General features: G+C 36.1%; 1 protein-coding gene across 14 annotated transcripts in view; it reads right to left on the minus strand.

Annotated features, from left to right (window-relative positions):
- LOC123312191 (nuclear receptor coactivator 2) overlaps nt 1-15,310 on the minus strand; it is a 175,397-nt gene that overhangs the window by 27,300 nt on the left and 132,787 nt on the right. For 9 of the 14 annotated variants that reach the window (XM_044896460.1, XM_044896474.1, XM_044896466.1 and 6 more), the window contains exon 1: nt 6,332-6,591. The exons of 4 other annotated variants lie outside the window; for them this stretch is intronic. In XM_044896460.1, coding sequence (XP_044752395.1) covers nt 6,332-6,576 — 245 coding nt within the window. In that variant the 5' untranslated portion in view covers nt 6,577-6,591. Of the gene's footprint in view, nt 1-6,331; nt 6,592-10,687; nt 10,766-15,310 lie in introns of those variants that run through there. One more of the 14 variants, XM_044896469.1, reaches the window with a different exon arrangement.

Below are 15,310 nucleotides of genomic sequence, written 5' to 3' on the forward strand. Positions count from 1 at the left end.
AGGAAAGCGACTGCACTTTCGCTTTTTCTGGAAAATCAATATTGCGCATATGACGTCATGCCGCAGAAAGCAAACTACAGGGACATGCGGCCGGGGCCGGATGCGACAAAAAATACTGGAATTTGGGGAAAACAGAGTGCCCAGCCAATTTTGGACGGGGGTGAGGAATTAATTTGGGGTTCCTCGACTTGAGTGTCTCGGGGGAGACTTATGGATCACATACGAGCGCCGCGATGTTGCCGGTTGTTTGTACAATCCGGCACGGTAAACTTTACCGGACTAACTTACTTCCTTAGGAAGGTGAATCTTATGAGGTGTGTACCTTGGCACCTTTCCATGTCTTGGGAGTATGGCTCGGTGTTACTGGGACTTTTATTGTACTTCATCCCCCTAGCATCTATCTATACCTCTCAATAAACTTTCCCAATATATAGGTTCTTTCAATCGGAATATGATGAGGCATGCATTGTATGTCTTATAAAAAAATTTTCCTCTTTCTGATGATCTTCAGCTATTTCCATCCAGTATACTCATAATAACACCTCTCATTGGTATTGAAGTAAATCAATAACTTATTTTTTATGGATCTCAGCTGCCTCAGATACCTGAATAATGTTATCAGATGAGGATATTGAGATAAATATGGGTCAAACATTTCCCCACATAATTTTATTGTTTTCACTTCAATACACCGAGATTGGAAAGATATTTGAAATGATGTGTGTAGTCTCCCCTCAAACAAATATAGATGGAACTAGAATCTGAATTATATGATTTTCAAACCCTGGTGAAAAAATTTTGAAGATTTACATTCACATAAATCTAGAAATGCAGTCATTTAATCGAAATGTTTAACAAAATTGTGCAATTCTAAATCAAATAAGAGATAACCTTGTTCCACCAATATTCTTTTCTCAATAAATATTCTGCTGTAAGTTCCCAATTCACCGATATAACATATTTTGGGCATAAAAAAATTGTCAAACGCAATACCGAGATTCTCTGTGAGTAGATGGGTTTGTCGAATCGTAAAAACATCGTAATTTGGAAAGTTACTCAATGTAGGATGTCCAAAATAACATATGCAGAAGAATTTAGTCGGTCAAACAGGTTTCAGGTAACTCCTAACAGGTGACCGCTCAATTTCACATGAAACTAGTGACAAAATATTACCTTGTAATAATCTCACAACACTGATTCACGAAGAATCACTTGAATACTCGACGAAAAGTCAATACCGATCAACATGCTTTGGTGTTTCTCAATAACATCGACTCACTTGGAGTATTACTTGTGGCAAAAATAAAAAATGGGCCCCTCATAATTTTTCCGCAATTCTATAAGAGATAAAACTATTTCCTGAAGAGAAATGCACTTTTATCAAGAAACCAGAGGTTATATCGATTAAAAATACATTTCTGACATAGTTATAAGTCAATATAAAACGTCGTTTTTGAGCATAAATTGATTCAACAATACATTGGTGATATTTTTTCGATTGAACATATCATCTTTCATTCAGTATTCTGTCTAAATATGAAAATATCAATGGGATTGGTTCAGAAACATAATGCAAAATAATGTTCATTCAGAGGGATGTTTTATGATGTATCAATTCTTTTTTCAGCTTGAATCGACAAGGGACATATGGCAAACAACAATCTGTCAATTTTTCACGAAAATTCAATTGCAGAAATCGAAAGAGCAGAAAAACCATCTTGCTACAATACTTTTTATTGTCTTTCTCAGCCTCTTGACAGTCCAAAAACGCAAATGAAACTCGCTATCTTACGTTTCGGTTTTTCTCAAGATCTTCCACATAAATCCAAATGAGTAAGAACCAGTTCCTATATTTGATAAAGAAAAGTATATTATCCAATTTTCGAAAAAAAAAACGTTAATTGGCAACATTGCAATGAAAAACCGCCGGGGAATCAATACCGAGAAAGTGGAAGGTGGAGGCGTCTAGCCGTCGACACGCAACAGGCTGCCGCGCGTGCGTTTTTCTGACCAGCGTCACTGTACGCCGCGCCGCCTTGCAAGAAGACGTCCAGCCCTGCCGCTGCCGCTCATTCGGTTGAGGCAGGTCGGAGACGTGTTCCCAGCTACAGCTGGGAGCATCAGACATGCCAAGAAGGGGACCAGGGAGAATCCCTTCCCGGGGATGCTAGCTACCCTTAGTTGTGCCGGTAAAAAGGGCCCGCATATTCTAGACCCTACACGAACGCTGGAAGAATACGCCCGTTTATTTAGAAATTTGGTAAAACGTTTCCATCGATAATCCTCAATTCGAGCAGAATGCTAATGAAGAGGGTATAGGGGATTTTAGCCACCTGAAATAGCAGGACCCTTAAATAGTATCTGAATGGCATTAATTTGGGGTACCAACACGTGAGGTTTATTGTGAATGAGTTCCATTCGTCTAAAATGGAATAACTATCCCTGTAAATTATTTCATTCAGACTTGTGGAGTGAAGGACATGGCGAGGATGTAGGGGAAAAACCCTTAACATTCTCAATAGAACCATACATTGCCTAAGCTGTTCTGTAATTGAAAAATATTGGGAATTAGTGGATATTCTTAGAAGGACCTTTCACAAGATGGAAAGGTGTGAGAGCTTTAACACAGTGACTATGATCTCCACTGCCCTATTAAAGCTCCAATGGTGTCTTCTGATCTTACTTGACTTGGCATACCATACTGTTGCCCCATGAGTGATTATGACGTACATATATCGCAGAATTTTTTGATTGAACCCCCAAGTTATACACCGACAGCAACCTGTCTCTTCAAGAAAGGAAGTTTGAGATCTAATTGCAGAGTTCATTGAGGATAGTAGTAAAATATACCTAACATTCTGGAAGACCACAAAAATTGGTCACCATTTATTTCTAGAGTTGATTGTCATTTGTAATTTCAATTATCGTGTTCTGAATTCAGTTTTATTATTCAATCAAAATTGCACTCCCAACGTAACCTCCACATTCGGCACACATAAAATTCTGGAAATACAATCACCTATTTCTATCTTTATCAACTACATCATCGGAATGCTCAATATTAAGTGTGGTCAGTCCGAACGAATTTTCATCGTAAAATTACATCCTGCATTTCCTGCATTCCTGCCACGAATAATACACCAATCTGACGTCATGGGAGTAAAAACCCAATAAAATACGGTCGTCAAAACTGGAATCGCTGTTGGACAACAATAGAAAATAATTTTCTAAAAAGTAATAAGGCGGACATAAAACTAGCCAATAAAATACGAAAAAAGTCGAAACTAGAAACGCCAATGCATCCGACCTAGCTGGAAACGTTCTATGTTTGTTTCCGCAGGTTTATGGCCGTCTCTATTTTTATCCAGATTCCCCTGTCGTCGTTAAGAGTCTTTTCTGAATTCTAACCGGCGACTTTCACAACTTGCGAGCTGTGACATATCGGAATGCTTGGGAGAAGACTAGAGTTCACTTAAACGTTTAAAACGAGCCTTAGTTAAAAGTGCTTTAGAGATAATGTAGGAAAAAATCGAACAGTTTTAAGTTCTATTAGGGGAAAAAAATCTAGATTCTTTAGGGGAATCTGTAACTTGGAGAGAAATTAGAAATTGTTGCACAGCAAGTTTGAGAAAGGAAATCCAAATGTGGCCAAATAACTTGTTTTTCTAAGACCTTCAGAAGTTTTTAAATCAATGATATTCTCGAAAACTGCAGATGGTAAAAGATTTGGAAGTTTAGACCCAAAAACCTGACATTTTCCTTTCTTCAAATGTGCCATACGACCATTCTTCTTCGTGTTTAAGCCTATTGCAAAACATTTAACCCTTCAGAATGTTCTTCGATCCTTCAATTCAATTTGAAGTGTTAAATTTCACGACCGTTGGAGAAGAGGCAAGATAATACAAATTTTTGGAGAAACATTACGTCATAATAGTTGCTTGAATCAATTGAGATAACAGGATTCTTGCATTTTGAAATATCTTCGTTTAATTATTAATTTTTTTAATTTTCTAATAACTATCATGATTGATAACTGTTCTGCCATAAAATGAGGAAATCGTTTTCCAGAGCCGAATCAGTTCTTTTCATAATCTCAAAAACGCCTATATGTTTTTACCCTTATCCGAAAAAGGCTGCCTTTGTAATTTTTATATTATACAAAGAGCAGACAAACTACAAACCGTTAACAATCATCACAAAATCAGAGGCAAGACTTCCGATTGCAAATTCGACAAATAACCCTCAATGTCAATAACTCGATAAAAGTGGCAGTCTCAATCTATTGCCTATTGCGACTGTAAAACGTGCAAGCACAGGAGGCACGCGATCCAATCCAGTCGACAGCACTATAGTAGCCTTGGCAATTTGCGAATAACATTAATGAACTCCCATATCGTGGCAGATCTCATAAATACTAACCGACACGGCTCCCTGGTCGTTATCAGAATAGTTTGGCGATAAAACAGAGCCAACATCACGTTTGGTTTTGTTTCTTCTAGCCCACGAATATCAGGAAATTTGGGAGAAATTGAAAAAAATTGCAAACTGAAAATTATGGAAAATTCCCTATACGAATTGAATGGAGGGCAATCTTTGATTTTCTGAATGTGGACTACGCCACATGAAATACACCGAGTCTATTTTAATCTGACACTTTCGTGTATGTTTGTTGATGTTTTCAGAATTCAGATGCGCTGATGTCATACGCAGATCCCCCTATATACAAAGCTAATTTTTGGTATAGGCTATCCTAGGAGTGTAGAGCTACCCAACAATGAAAACTGATCAAGAATAAAAAAGAAGCTTCCAATTTTTCTTTCAGAAAAACTCCTCAGATATAAATTGAAGATGAAAATATTCAACTCGAACTGTTCTTGAAGTAAACCCATGAACGTTGATTTTTTTTTTCTGTAAAAAGACCTCGAAAGAAACGTTTCTGAAACACTTTCATTCGATTAATGTTTCTTCAATAGTATTGGAGAAATTTATTGTTCAGACCGAGTGAAGCAAGACCTCCTTCTAGACCATTGTCTGATACTACTGAAAATTCCAATACACGTAACAACGCTATGAATGGACATAATTATCAATAATTATTAATAATAATCGATACAATTATTCCACTACACGTCACAACTCGGTTTGATCGTTGCATGAAACATGTCATATTAAAAGTGACATTTCATAATCGATCAGCAATAGAAGCTGAAACTCGTTTATGTTTTATTTTTGGAAAATTTTCTGCCTTGGTGTGAGTGTAGGAGCACGCTTTTCTGTTTCATATTGGCACTAAAATGTATCGGTGAAATTTCATTAGGCATATTCATCTGGAAATTGATAGTCTAATTCTTGATATGAAGCCATATCAAAAGAGAAAAAGCTTTAAAGGATGACTAAACTGACTGATGATGGACAAAACATTGAGGAATTTCAGCAAACTTTGAAATGGTCATATATGTTTGTGTATTCTTGTATTAAATCACGAGAAATCATGTCAAGCATCTTCAGAAAGTAATAATTATGTTATTTAAATACTAGAGATATCTGAAAATTTCATGAGAATAGATAATTACACCAAAACAATCGTGCTGCATATACATAACTGTTTGAACCTACGAAAAAAGCAATATTTCATGAAGCAATCATAAGGAGACAACTAACAAGCCATTAAAACCCATGAAATTTGCTGGCGAATAATTTCAGTCCTACCTCTTCACCTCAAATACATTAATTCAGTCAGCAGCGCACATATGAGCTTGCCACATAGTCAAACCTTGAGTGAAAAAAATATATTTGATAACTCTGATGAGGAGATTTCCCAATCAACTTAATTGCTCCACGTACAAGGATTACTAAATGGATTCGCATTAGCATTTCATGAATGAATTTTTTTTTAATTGCACGATCATATTGTTGTGGAAATCCGGATTTTTTATATAAACAATGGGGCTTTGAATTCAAAATGAGCGGCTCATTAAGAGGAGGAGTATACTATTAAAACGAGAACATTGATTCATTAAATGTTGTGGTATCACGATATGTACGGTTTCAGTTTCATATTATTTTTTGTGTTTACTTTTCCATCAAATTTTTTACGTATACACATTCTATGTGTGTGGGCTATTCTTGTTCAAGTGTTTATTATGATTTAACAATGAATTAGATTCTACCTCTCCAATTTCATTTCATTTCAGTATTGGACATTACAATAAAGTTATGAATTGAGAAAAGAATCGATAAATAATTATACGATTTGAAAAGCAATTGATATAATCAAATTCCGTTGCTGTAGTTTACTCACAATAAAACACACAATAATGAATGTACTCACGCTCGCTCGGAACATAAATTCAATATAACATAATGTTGTATTTTTTCGATAATTTGTACACAACTGAATTGAAATTTATCTCGAGCATTCGGAGCACCACAATTGGGCGATAGCGATAATGTGGGATCATTACTTTGTCCATTAGATACAAAACAAGGATATTGTGCGTCGCGATACCGATATGATTGACATGTTACTTCCGATGAAACCGACTTCTCGAAAGTAACCGAATTCTTCCTTATCATCGAAGATGATTCGTCGTTGAAACGAAGTTGTGCTGAGATACGCCACGAAAATGATTGAAAAGTCAGCAATAAACTCTGCTCGAAATTTTGTACTGGTAACCTAACCTAACTCATCCTCGTTTCAAAATTTTTGCCTGTTTGTCTATTTGTAAGGGGTAATCTACAGATTGGCTCAACTGATTCTCACGGGACTTTGACTGTTGGAAAGAAAACTCCCCAACGATGGTTTTTGACTTTATTCAAAATTTCAACTTTCTTCTATTCCGCCGCCATCTTGGAAAAAGTGAATGAAGAAGTAAAGAACACGTAAATATCTCGTTGGGAACAAAACAACGCAGAAATATCATTTCTCAAGGGAAAGACCTCCAATCGAAACTTAGTGAGAAGGATAATATACAGGGTGTGAAAGAATAGTTGCGTACAAATTTAAGGGGGTATTCCTCGTCAAAAAATAGTGTGGATCTTTATAATTTTTTTTGAGTAAATCCCTGGGCTGAAGTGCTAGAAGTCCAAAATCTGTAATATACAGGGTGATTCCATATGAACTAGGTGATGTATATTCTTCCTTGGGTTTTCACTATAAACTTTTCATAATAACGAATTGAAAGTGTTCTTCTGGAAGATGGAACAATCTAGAAGCGGATTTATCTGCTGAGCTCGGAGAACGATTCAAAAGTTAGCGGCGAAACTCGTTGAACTAGTTTATGCTCAACGACCATGAATATGCAAGGAAATATAAATGCATCACACGATCTGACGAAACAAGGTTGCCAGATCTCATTCGGGGAACTTCTCTCGTTTGAAATATATGGAATGGTACCTGAAATTCCCATGCAATTCGAGGTATACACACAAACATGAAAATAGGATCAGCGCACCCAAAATATTCGGCCTTGTGCGTCCCTGGTGCAATGCTCCGGACTTAATTCGTTGACCTATGTGAGTATCCTTCGCAAATAATCCATTTTTCTTACATAAAATGTCAGCCACGTAATTCTTGCACTGAGCTGTATCGGTTAGTGGCGAATTATTTCAAATTGTAATCGTTTAATTAGGGTAGACATTGATATATGATTAAACATTTATTGATATCACAGCTACCTTCTCGAATTATCTCGATTAAATTGATGGCAGAATGAGAAAACAAGGTGTTGAACGTTGAACTCGAAGTTAATGGGTGTGGATGAACCTTTATATTCGAGAAAAAAATTGCGCAGGCGAACTGAAAGAGCGAGATTCCACAAATGTTCGGCTTGATATGCTAGCAAAGGCCACATTGCTACATTCTTAGGTTGTTTCTCGATATTCGATAAAAAATAGTATGGGTACTGCTTAACAAACACGAAATTTTAACCCTTATTATATATATATTTAGTGGAAGAACCTCCACCAAGGAACAGCTCAGAATAATTCAAAGCCAACTGCGACGCTATACAATCATTTATTAAGCCATTTTGTGATCTGCTCTTATTCAAATTTTTTTTTGTTGGGATGGAAATGAAAAATATGATCGCCCCATCATTTTTTTTATGAATTGATTGTGGATCATACCATTGAGAAATGTCCTCACGAATTGCTCACTAAAATGTTCAACAATAAAAGGCACAATTTGTCATTTTCACTTTTACCTAATGCTTCTATATTGAACATTGTAGGTACACTGCTGAAGAAAACTGGTGATCTGCCTTCCTTTCTTGTTATTTGTGTAGGAAGTTGTGTTATGACCAAAAATGCAGTTATGACTCCATTACCGTAACGGGTAAGGCAATGAAATCGGGAACAATATACCAGCAAATCACCAACCCATGATCAATCACATGAACCCATTATTAATATAGACGATAAAAAAGGTTTTTTCTTCATTTATTTAAGAGTTACTGGAAAATCGAGATGAGTGTGACCATAAATATCTTAAGAGTTTTTTTTAATCTAAGAAAATTTTTTCTGCACAATTTTGGTTTCAATATTTTCGTTTATCCCACTATTTTTGGGTTGTGAACGAAAATTTCTTATTCACTGAATAGTTTAAATGCAGGAGAAAAGTTTTGAAATTCAGCCTTCTCATAAATCAATTGTTTTATTTGACTGCAGAAATTCAGACTTTCGTTATAACATTCTTGTTCCTCCTTTTTGTTTTTCTGAAAAGATTTTCAACTTTGGGTGAAATAAAATGCAACGTCTGATTCCCCGAATCTTTAAAAGTTTTCATGTTCAGGTGAGTATATAAAAAAACGAAAAAAGAACACATGTATACGTAGCCCATTCTTTTTATTTAACAATCGAAAGAAGTTGGCAAAAAAATCGACTAACTCTTTGACAGATTGGCACACATACATTCAGAAACGTCATCCCTATTCGAAAAAACTCAAAATCTGGCTCAACAGAATAAGGAAACCGTTGTTTCCACCGGATAAAAACCCATCGAGCTCCATTCCGGTAGTTATAAATTTAATAACCGACAACGCAGCATTCTAAAACGTGGAACGTTGTGTACGAAGATGGTAAGGTGTCAGGGAAAAAGTATTATAGTCTCCGTAGAAGGCATTCAATTACACAGACCTTATGGAATCGTAAACGAAAAGTGGTCTATTAGTTTTTTATTATTTTACCTGGTAAAGGCGAGCACTACGGAGAACCTGAATTTTTTTTTGAAGCGGTAGGATCAATTACTTGCCAAGCAGCTTGAAATTTGGAGGCTCTTAGGAAATTGAGAAAATTCCGGCTGCCTGATATAAAGAATTTGTTATTCAATTATTTTTGCCCATTTAGTGATCTTAATCAATTGAACACCAAGCTCTACGAAGTAATTTTCTCTGAAATATCATATTTTCCTCCGAAAATTTGATTTCCATTTGACGATGATACACAGGGTGTCCCAGAATCGGAAATTAGAATATGTTTTTTCGAAAAATAGAGCTGCCGCCTTCAAAAGTTATAACCCTTCAGATTTTGTTCCTTTCCTACCTCAGTAAAAATAATGAAATTAGGTATGACTCATTGTACTCAGCAGCTCAAGATAAAAAAATACAATCATTTGCGTCTGAAACTGTTATCAACACTCAACAAGCACACTCAAATTCATTCAGTAATCAGCAATCAGTTTTGACTGTTATAGCAATTTTCGAACAGTTTTATTCGGAAATAGTGCATTCCATCGAGAAAAGTATTATTTTAGTATAGAAAATTGGGTTTTCGGAAAGAGTTGTTGAGGAATATACTGGATTTATTCCAAGTTAGAGACTGAATGTAGTGAATGATTGCGAAATTCTCGGCATTTTCAGAAAATTTTGTTATTATTCAAGAACATGTTGATGGAATTATTATCTGCTCATCCTTGTCAGATGAATTTCCATGTTGCGTTTCTAATTAAAAATGCAACCTCATTTGAATCAATTTTTAGTGTCAATAAAAACCGTTTTGAATAATTCATGAATAATAATAACTGAAATAATTCACCACCTATCAATTACAAGTACGACGATAAAAATCAATGGACCAACAATGAATGCGGCTGGTACCTCTCTTTTCTTGAACGTATAGGGCCTCTAGTGGAGTTTGTAATTTCGATGCGGTTGAAATATATTTATATACACGTAGAGAAGTTAATTAATGGCCAGAATGCAGGACTAAAGTATTATCATTTCCTTATAATTATGCTTGTAGGGGAGCTTCATAATACTGAATCATAAAAATCAGCATATTGAGGTTACCATTATTAAATGAACCCATTATATTGTAATATATGGTAATAAACGGAAAAACTGAAATTAATAATAGGTTTTATTGAACGAGTCTTGAAAATATCAAGCGGTGGTGGGGGAAAACCCAACGAGACACCTGCTTTCAGCCAAGAAAAAACGAACTCTCTCATAGAATGGAACGCACAATTAAGGAATTCATTTTTCAATCAGGTTTTTTATACAAGTTGAACAATTTACTGATTTTTTGTGTGAACGTAATTTTTCCCTAACTTGTTATAAATAATAATTGTTATTACGGAGATATGGAAGCTCACAAAATTAATTCAATCTTCTCAATTCTCTATCCGTTCACGATGATTATGTTCATACTGTTTGAAACAAACGGAACTAGAAATGTCTTGTTTACTCACTCCTACTCGGTAATTCAGGTTGTTTATTTTGGCTTTTATTATCACTCGAAATGGTTATCCCTCTTGTGACAGACATACCTGGAACAATTCAAAAGTTATAGTGATTTATGACATACAGATCGTCTGTCAAAAAATTGTTTGGGCTACATGGATAGTTCTACAGAATTCTACAGCGAGCATACATCTTTGGAGCACAGTATATAATCTAGCTTTAGAATCTACTGAATTGATATCGAAACCAATGCCTTTGGACATAAGATGCTTGAGACCCTTTCAGAAAGTGAAGATCAACAAATAGGCAACTAATATTTCGAGAATTGGAAGTTCGTTGATGATATTGGTTTCTTTTAGGATAATTTTCAGATGAGTGGTGTTATAGGCTCACCCTGTAAACCTACTCCGCAGTTTTGTTTTGCAGTTATTACTCAGCTGATAGAGTGAATAATAATGATGAATCCTCATTGTGAAATTGGAAATTCTGATACAAATACCGAGAATTTTATTCTGTTCATTCTTTGTCATGGACACGAAGGGAGATATTTAATATTCCGAATATTTCATGATTTCCACAGATTCGATGGAGTACAAATATGAACGTTATCCTTATTACAACTCCTGCCAAATTAGACCAGAGATGTAATATTGAAATAATAACGGAATTCTCTATTCGCAACGTTGGAATTTAATAACGCTGAAATATTTGGCAGGTGAATCAGGGATTCGTTGGAAATATGTCCGATTCATGGTAATAACGAGAGTGAAAGCGGCGTTATGAAACATTCTTCGTACGAAATTCGGCTTCCTCTTCAATCACCTTGTCTGATTGTCTAAGGATCCTGGTGCCTATAATCTATCCGCTTGAAGCATTCCGCACTAGAACAAAAGGCGGGTTATTCGCTGAATCCGCTTTTTTTGCTACGCCTTTCCGCGAAACCGAAACAGAAAAACTAATCAGCTCCTTTGTAGATCTGCATTCTTTCCTACCGGCCGGGACGCCTGTACCTACAGGAATTTTTCAAGTCGTCGGACTTCTTTTGTATGGTTGTCGTTCGTGATTTTCGGCGATTATTTCTGTTGGGGATTTTTACGGAAAGAATGTGTTTTTTTTTGGTTCTACAGTTCTGTTTTCTACCTCTTTCAGTCACATTTAGCGTCTATTACAAAGACATTTAATTAATAATTAATCGATGAAAGAAACCACCTTCCATTTTACGCCTCAATCGATTGCATTATAAACGGACTGTATCATTTTCAGTCCAGTGCTAATTGAGTTGCAAGAAATTAACCAGTTTTAGAGACCAATGCGCAGGGCAAGGTCTGATCCTTATTTTTAGTAATCGAACTTGTCGCGTGAAAACAAAAACGACTTGTACGCAGATAAAAAGTATTTATATTTAACCAGGAGAAATCAAGCGCTCATTAGAAAAGCGTTCTTCGATGGGCTGTTGCAACGAGAAAGTCAATTTGCCTGTGACTACGGACATTTCTCTTTTAATTGCGACTGGAAAGGATGGCTGTGCGTTTTTTTTTCGATCACAAGTCAAAAATCGAGAATTTATCGCGTGTTTGTAGTTTTTTGAAATGGTTCGTTCAAATGAACTGATAAATGTAGAGTACCCCCAAATTTTGCAAGAAATTCGAATGACCAACTGCTTCTAATCGATTTCTAAGGACTTTTTGAACTTATAGCTACTAGAAATTGACAATAATTGAAATGGGCCGGCAATAAGTACATAAGGAGCAATACATGAAGGCAGTCAAATGAGCAAAACTGAAGAAACGAGAATCCTGTTGAACCAAATACGTTGTACCTATGATCATCGATTTAAAAAATCAGCGTGAGAAACTCCGCACGAACAAACACCGAAATAAAGGTCTGTTTGCCCGAAAACGTCGATAGGGAAAGGATGTTAGTCCTGGGTCAACGTACAAACATTCTAACGGGTCACTGTCCTATCGAGAAAAAACAGAAACGGAATATATTTTGGCATACAATACGTGCATGCCCACCTATTTGCACTTTTAAATCACCTTTTGGGAAGAAGAGAGCGTAATGATGAAGTTGGCAACGATTCCGAATTCTCAGAAATGTTTACGAGTTTTTTGGCCACCGAAAGTTCACAGCGATTACGGTGAACCGATCGATAATGAACTGTTTTACTGTTCCCATGTGGCCCCAGTCAGACATGTCGGGAAATTTGTTCTATTGACTAATACACAGCTCAAAAATTGAAGTGGATGATTGGCATACATATAATAGCTACAACATGTATAAGGGGAAATAAAAGTGTGCAGGTTAACTTGCCTGCAAAATAGAAACAGTGACAGCTTTATTGCGACAAGATAATAAAGATGGTATCTGATGGAGCTTAAAAAATGTGTTACAAACATTTATTCTCTTAAAAAAAATTGTCTCGAAATCCTTCTTGGAATATTATTTATAAAGGGACGCATTCAAATGTAAAATAGCTACTGTAATAAAATATTTTATTGAGGATACGAAATTAACCACTATCCATGAAATCGATCGAATTCAAACTTTTCCTGACCTATCTTATCGCCAGGTAAAATTTAGAAAACGCATTAAATCCAAATCGGATAGGTGTATATAAAGCCGTAATAAAACAACATGCTAGTTATCCACCGGATACGAGAAAAGGCTACAAAGTTGCCGTAAAATTGTTTCAATAAAGCCCAGGCTGTTAAGTTTTTACAGTGGCATTGACTTGGCATTTGATTAGTTATGGAGTTTTTGATCATTTTCATAACAATAACAGTCCATTGTTGGTGGAAATGACCTGTTCTGATTACATACAGTGTATACGACGATTAGATTGAGATTATAATTCAGTTCGTTATGCCACATTCTGGAAGTTTTTCGAAGTGTGGGGAAATTGAGGAGAATTTTAAATTTTGCATAATTAAAGGACATTGAACGTTACTGGATTTATAGGTTGAGTCCTGAAGAATTATGCATTAATTTAACAGTGGAAACACTCCTTTGTTCAGGATATTTTCCATGATTTGACATATTGGGCATCCACGTTGGTTACTTAGGTTACATTGTGATTTGTGAAGGCATTTAATAAAAAACGCTACTGGGTAACTACCATATATAATATTTTAGTCGATTAAGATGGAAATACAACGATTTCAGCCAAAACCTAGAATAATAGTTGTCGTTTAGCATCTGCAGAAGTGTCTGCTCTAGTAGCAAGAGTATGCAACAGCTTCTTACTGGATCTCTTACAGAGCATTATCGCTCCAGAAAGCACAAAAGATCTCAAAGTAGCAGTGTAACGCCCCCATTAAAATCTAGAGTGTAGCATGTTATTTCCGTAAGAATTTTAATCCGTTTAGTGTAGCCAGAAGCTAGGAAAAGCCTGGACAGTAAAGCCTTCCTTTATTTTTCGAAATTCTATGAAAATAATAATGATTGTTTGTTTTCGAAAGTTTATTGTTGAAAAAATTCAATGTTGTTGCTATAAATATCCTGTGATTTTCGTTATGAAACGTACAATGTTACTTCAGCCATCTACGCATAGACCTAGATGTAATTAGTTTCAACATCACCGCATATTAACCGTGAGAGAATGTTTTTATTGTAATACTTCTCACATCAACCATAAGCGTATACAACAAACATCGAGATAATAATGATATCAGTGAAAAAATCGGAATATCCAAATGAACACTCGATCCTGCTTTGTTAGCTGGCGGAGATAAGGTCGAAATTAAGCCAATTTTAATTTGAAGGTACCGTTAAAACGAGCCACTAGATCAGGCCTGTCCAAGTGGCCCTGCCTTCCGCTTCTATCCTTCTTGGCCGTTCTCTAAATGGAAATGACGATTTTATGTGTGTGTGGTCTTCAGGTTTGGCCAACCGAATGGAATCCTGCCAGTTCGTCGCTCAATTCGATTCTCTGGCGATAAAACTTGTTTGGCCCATATCCACCTATGCCTAAGCGTCGACTGAAATCGGTTCCGAATTTTGTCTGTGCACGGCGACTGCATGATGAAGGATGAAGCCGTTACTGGGTTTTATGCATTACTTGCAGTCGTATCACGAATTGAATGAGGAGGGAGGCAATTTTATTTTAGAATATCGAAGGAAAACCAGCAAACATCAGATGAACCACATAAGTGTCACCTGTGTGCGGAGCATAAGTGTCACCTATGTGACGATCGATCGATGATCAGAGGAAATTTACACCGCTCACAGAGCGGGAGCGTTTTACATCGAAGGGGGACACAAAACGGCGTATTCATTCTTTGTATGTCGTTATACACCTTTAGGAATTTTCAACTCCAAGTATTGACACAATTTGACCAAAGATTGACTGATTACTAACTCATTCTAAGATTTTCAGTTACTCAACCAAATGCTTCATCAATGATTCGCTGAAACCTTGTCCGACATTTGTGACATCCGGTTAAACTTCTTGCTGAAGTGGTGACTCTTTCAGGAAGATAGATAAAACTCCTGTCGTAACCGTTATATTTCTAATAAATTCGTATATATCTAAAAATTGCACATTCCAACTCGATTATTCTTAGGTTTTTGGCTTGAGTCATGTGACGAGTATAACAATAAAAATTTTAGTACAAGTTTGAGATAACTTT

This window comes from Coccinella septempunctata, chromosome 4, assembly GCF_907165205.1.
Source record: "Coccinella septempunctata chromosome 4, icCocSept1.1, whole genome shotgun sequence".
Lineage (NCBI taxonomy): Eukaryota > Metazoa > Arthropoda > Insecta > Coleoptera > Coccinellidae > Coccinella > Coccinella septempunctata.